At 48.1% G+C, this 5881-nt stretch overlaps 1 protein-coding gene across 1 annotated transcript in view; it reads left to right on the top strand.

Moving 5' to 3' along the window:
- The first annotated feature begins 5154 nt into the window (after positions 1-5154).
- Positions 5155-5881, top strand: part of KLHL7 (kelch-like family member 7) — a 23657-nt gene continuing 22930 nt past the window's right edge. Inside the window, exon 1 of the mRNA XM_010007586.1 lies at positions 5155-5296. Coding sequence (XP_010005888.1) covers positions 5177-5296 — 120 coding nt within the window. The 5' untranslated portion in view covers positions 5155-5176. The remainder of the gene's footprint in view (positions 5297-5881) is intronic.

Genomic DNA, 5881 nt, shown 5'->3' with positions numbered 1-5881 from the left:
AATTCATGTTGAAAATAGTCACATGCAAAGAGTTCAAATACAGATTTTTACTGGAAGGTCAGATAATGCTTATTATTTGACTGAAATCTCTGAACTGCTGAAACCTTAGCTGTGGAGAGACTGACACTCTCTGTAACACAAGGCGACAGTTTTACCTATCAATTTGGACTTTTGCACAAACAGCTCTATTACTCCCTGATCCCGTTTTCAGTTTGGAGGTTAATCTTCTGTGAGCTTAAACAAGTTCAGACACTTAAACACATACTGCCCGAATTCCCCTATTTAGCAAGGGGATTTATTAACACCAAGAGCCAACCCCAGTGGGAGCTATTCAGGTGTAGGTAAGCTTTTTCTGCTAGGTTTCTTCCAAGAAAAGACCAGTTCTCTAGGGGAGAGGGTGGCCCTCAGGGGGTGTCTGGTTGCTAGAAAGTGCTGAAGGGCAGAACGTGCTGGAAGAAAACAGGCAATATCCTACTGTATGCTGTCACTTTAAGGTGACAGTATTTCAAACTCACTAAAAAGAATGCATGTTTAAGTTTTCATCAAATTGATGACCAGTAACTTTAGAAATAAAATCAAGAAGTGTGCTTTTTTTTTCCCTTGCCATTAATTTCCCTGTGGATTTATTTTTCTTGTTGGTTGGTTGTTTTTTTTTAATCCTGTGGTTATTATGGCCTTGCTACAAAATCTCCTTTGCTAGGGCTGCTTGCTCTTCTCTCTCATGGGCAAGGAAGCCTAGGTAGCTTTTGCAGTATCCAGAAACTTGGCAGTCTGTTCAGGCTTTGTTGGCCCAGCCCTTGGCAAGCTCCCCCAGGTCAGGTCTGGAGGGCAGCAGCCTGTGCTACTGGCAGACAGCAAAGCCAACCCCAAATCCTTATGCTTCAGAGACAGGCCTGCTATGCTCAGCTGCTCTACTGCTATGTTGTTACAACCCATGCTATAGCAGTTACTGAACTGGCTTGAAGACACATAAAATATTATTTTTTCCTAGAGGAAGGGGCAGAGAAGTGGTTTGGATTAGCAGTATTCGAGACAGCCTAAATATTTATCGTTCTTCAGAGTGGAAAACGACATGAAGGAAAAGGTCTGGAATTAGTTCCAAACATTACCAAAACCCAGGAGATTTATCCAGCCTACAGCAGATGCTAATGACACTGTGCAACGTCTCCTGCAGCAGAACCAGCTTCATCCCACCCACTGCCTGGGGTCAGCCAAACAGAGATCCAGGGAGTCCTCTGCTTTCCTTGCCTTGTTTGCTTTCTCTGTTCCCAAAAGGAGACTGTTTTCGGAGTATTTACATGCACTTGTCACAGTTGCCTCATTTGGCTGGCTCTGGAGATAAATCATTCCACAATAAGCTAAAATGGAAGTGCTGGGGTGAAAAAGGACCACTGCGTGACAAAAGGCACATACCAACTTGGGCTGCTAGGACAAAGCTGCACTTGCTCCTTTAACACATCATGACCCAAGCCTCACCACTGAAACACAGGTGGGTTATAGTACAACAACAGTGCAATTAAATAGCATTAAATTCAGCTTGGAGGAATGCAGGAGGTAAACTTTAAAAAGGAAACAGGTGTTGTCTCATTGGAAGAACCTTCCTCATTCAAACTGTAAGGGCCCTGAGCACGAAGGCAGGCTGCAGAGCCCTGGCTGCTCTCCTCTGGGACTTGTGCCCTCTGCCCCAGGGCTGAAGCACCTTGGCACCTTCTCTGATGACTACTGGACCATTAGCAAGTCCTGTCACCATCCCCATCCCTGCCCTATTGGGATGTGGGGGATGGTGATCTGCCTGTGAGAGCACTGCTGGGATGGGGTGTCCTCAGCAGAAGCCAGCTCCCTCCTGGAGAGTGTTCCTCCTGCTCCCTGGAATATATGTGCTGCTTTCAGACAAGCATTACTGCCTGAGTGAAGAAGCAGTAAAAATTAAACAGTACACACAGCAGCTACACAGTGTGAAAAAGAATCACTTTGCCAGTTGGGGCTGAATTTGTAAATTATTTTATGGTTGTCAAAGGGGACCTTAAACCTCAGTGCAAAAAGGAAACAGAAAAACCCCAAAACTTTCTTACATCATGAATAAGCAAATCAATCATAAATCAATTTTATTCTTTCTTCCCTCTGCCTTTAAAGCTTTAATGCAACTAACACATTTATCAGAACAGAAAATTTGGGATGCCAGGGATGTTGTAAACCCGAGTTGACAACAAGAGTCTCCCCTCCATTAGCAATGAAGGCACAAGTCTAAAATGTGAGAGGGGAAAAAAAAAGGGAGCTATTTCATTAAGAAAAAAAATAAATAAAGTCATGTGAAAAGGGTACTTGGACTCTAAAAACAAGCAGTGAGAAAGCCTTAACTCAAGACAGTAAAACAACTCTCCAAGCCAAGAAATCAGAAGGATCTCTAGTAAACTGTACAGGAGGGAATATCCTGGAAATACTTCAAACACAAAGAACCTGTTCAGACCAAATTCCCCTCATGCTCTGGCACAGCTTGGAGGGACTGACAAAGGGTGGGACAAGGTGTCCTGGCTCAGAAGAGGCTGCTGGCACCCAGTAAAAGCATGCTCCTAAAAACACCAGCAACAGTTAAAAATGTTAAAAAAACATAGTATTGATTTCAGGAAGTCTAAGTTCTCCCACTGCTCTTGGGAGTACAAGGAAATAAACATTTGATCTCCCTAATGCACACAGTGAGGCACCTTGGGTAATGTGGTGATAAGCTCATTTTCTCCATGAAGTCTATACCTCCTCTGAGTATCACTGTTCTGACTTCTCCTGGTGCTGCTTCTGGCACACCACAGTTAAAATTGCTACATGCGGCTGAATGGCAAAAAAAGGACTGGTCTGGGATAAATGAGTAACTGCCTTGAGGTTGTTTCTTAAAAAAAAATAACAAAAATCCTGCATAGGTTAGGATGAAAAGTATCAGAAACATTATAATTTGAAAAGTATTTTGCCATTTCATTAAATAATATACCCAGGACCCACATGCAGTCCACCTCAAAAAGTCAAACCTTCTGACAATCCCTCATTTAATACCATCCCCAGCTAAGAATCTATTTTCATCCTTGATGTCATATTTCCATGAATCCAGTAGTGTCTGATCTGAGTGCTTGTCATCGATCTTTTTGCTCTCTGCTGTGACACGTTGGCTCATATTTCTCTAATTCATGGAATATGAATTGATCATAAACGAAAGAGAGCTGGTTTTAAAAGCAGTGTCTGTTAAATATATAATTAGATCCTCATCTGGGCAATCTTTCTTTCATGCCAAGTGTGCCAGCTCTTTTGCAGTCAATATACACTGAACAAAGCCAGTTACAGATCCCAAGTCACAGGCTTCTGGTTGATTTCATTGCTTCACCTGGGTTGTTGGCTCTACTTGAGACAGTAGCAGCACTTGCACCCATCAGCCATCCACACTGGCCTAAGTAGAAAGCACCTGACCTGCCCCAAAACTCACCCAAGGCATTTGAGTCTTTCACTACAGTGCTGCCAGAAATAGGACTGTAATAACACAAAGTGTCACAATAGCTTCAGATCATTCAGAGAGGATCACCATGCTTTTGAAAGTGGGTGGCGTGGTGTGGGAAAGAGGGATTTCTCCTGATTTCTGTGGGAAGAGTGCAGGGCTCCCTCAGGAGCCCTCCTTCCATGGCAAAAGCTGCACTGCAAGTTGGCATGAGATGTTCTCCACATCCAGCACAACCCTCCTCTTCTTTCTCATTTTCCTACTAGAACCCACAACTCTCCTTAGCTTCCCCATCTTCCCAAACACGCACACGTTGCCCACAAAAGGCAGAGGCACTGCTGGCAAAAGGGTAGCAAAGAAAAGAAGGGGAGGCCTTGCAAGCAATGTTTCTTCATCTGAATGAAGAACAGACACAGGGTGAGTAGACCTAGGCTCAAGGGAACAAGACAAAAAACTGGAATGACAGATGCATCCATACTGTGGCAGCAGTTTCCATACTGTGTCTGTATCATTGTGACATCACGAGATATCATAGATGTTGAAGTTCAGAACTACTACTTTTTGTCTTGCTTTGTGAATTGGAAAAAAAACAAGACACTGGTGAACTATTTATAGACAGCACGTAACCATTTATAGACAGTCTATAACAAATTATGAATGCCAAGGGAAATTAATCTTACCCCAATGCCAGAGTTACTGAGGAGCATTCCTCCTGCCCCAAGAAGCATATTCACCTCTGAGAGGAAAGGATGCTGCAAAATTTCTGAGTTTGGTTCCAGTCTAGCATAAAAAGCTGAACGTGACTGGTAGGTACCCTGTGTCCTTCTGAGCCTGTATCAGAGAGCCAGGCCTTGCTAATCTTCTACATTTCAGCATGATACGCTTATAACTTCAGCTTCCTGATGGAAACATCTCTACTACACTGTGGATTAGAGCCTATTTGATTAAGCAAACAATGCTCACAAAAACATTTCAGGATACCCAGCTGTCCCACACCAGCCTGCTTAGCAGCATCAGCTGATCGCTCAGAATGCGATTTGATACACTTTTGAAACCAGAATGGATATGACACTGTTTGTGCCAGGCCAGTGATTTCCCTGTCAAAGTCAGAAACAAAATGTGCTTTAGAGAAGAAGATAATCCTTTCCTATTTTTAATTTTAACTCCAGTTTGCGAATTAAAGGATATCATTAAACTGTTAATGTTTGTACAGTGCTTTGAGAATAACAATGTGTTTAGAAGAGACACGGCATATTATGATGCTTTCATTTGTATTACATCTCTTACAAGCTATTCAATACTTTATTTTGGTATAATTTCTCCTATTTCACAAGGAACTGCTTCTTCTTCTTTGCAGTCCTTATCTCAACATGCCGAACCCGCCTGCCCGAGCTCGGCGTAATGAGCACACCGGCCGGTCCCTTTAATTAACAGCACTGAGCCCCCCCCCGCCACGCGCGCGCCCCTCCCCAAGCCCCGCCCTTCTTTGTTCCTCCCGCGTGGGCGCCGCGCGCCGGCCGATGCCGTCACGCGCCTGGCCCCGCCCCTCGCGCCGGGCGCGCTCCCGGGGGGCGGGGGCGGAACCGGAACCGGAACCGGCCCCGCCCGGAGCAGCGGCCGCGCCGGAGCGGAGCGGCGGGAGGGAGGGACCCGCGGTGCGTGTGCCCGGCGGCCGCGCCCGCGGCGCTGGGGCGGGGGAGCATGGCGGCCCCCGGGGCCGAGAAGAGCAGCAAGAAGAAGACCGAGAAGAAGCTCGCCGCCCGCGAGGAGGCGAAGCTGCTGGCGAGCTTCATGGGCGTGATGAACACCATGCGCAAGCAGGTACGGGGGCGCCGGGGGCCGCCTCCGGCCCGGCCCAGGCCCCGGGGAGGCCGCTGGGCGCCCGGCCCCGCCGCCCAGGGAGAGGCTTCCGAGGAGCCGAGCGGACGGGCCTGCAGCCCCAGCCCTGCCCGGGGAGGGGCTGCCCGGGGTTCCCGTCCCTCGGAGGCTCGGGAGGACGCGTGTCCGGGGGCGGCCGGGGCCTCTCCGGGGGGCAGCGGGACGGCAAACGGTGCCTCCGGAGCGCTGCCCGAGCCAGCGCGGCTGCCGCGGCTCGTCCGTCCTCGGAACGGCTTCATGTCCGTGCCGGAGGCAGAAGACGCGGTGGATCTGCTTCCTCGGCTGGTCACATCTTCCGTGCTGCCGTTAGGGCAGGAGCGGAGCTGCAGCCAGTGGCTGGGCTTCCACACCCCTTTCCAAAGCCTCGGAGGAGGAGAAAGATGGTGATGCTGAACTTCAATCGGGAACTCTGAACCAATTAGCCGGGTACCCGTGAACAGCGTCGGTGTAGCGGAGCTGCAGCGGGAGGAGAGGGGTGGCTGGAAGCAGGGTTTGGCTTCACAGGGGATGTTTCTTGTGCTTCCTGCT

This window comes from Chaetura pelagica, unplaced genomic scaffold (assembly GCF_000747805.2).
Source record: "Chaetura pelagica isolate M959 unplaced genomic scaffold, ChaPel_1.0 scaffold10, whole genome shotgun sequence".
Lineage (NCBI taxonomy): Eukaryota > Metazoa > Chordata > Aves > Apodiformes > Apodidae > Chaetura > Chaetura pelagica.
Note: the sequence above shows the minus strand (reverse complement) of the source record. Positions and strands in the feature narration are given on the sequence as shown.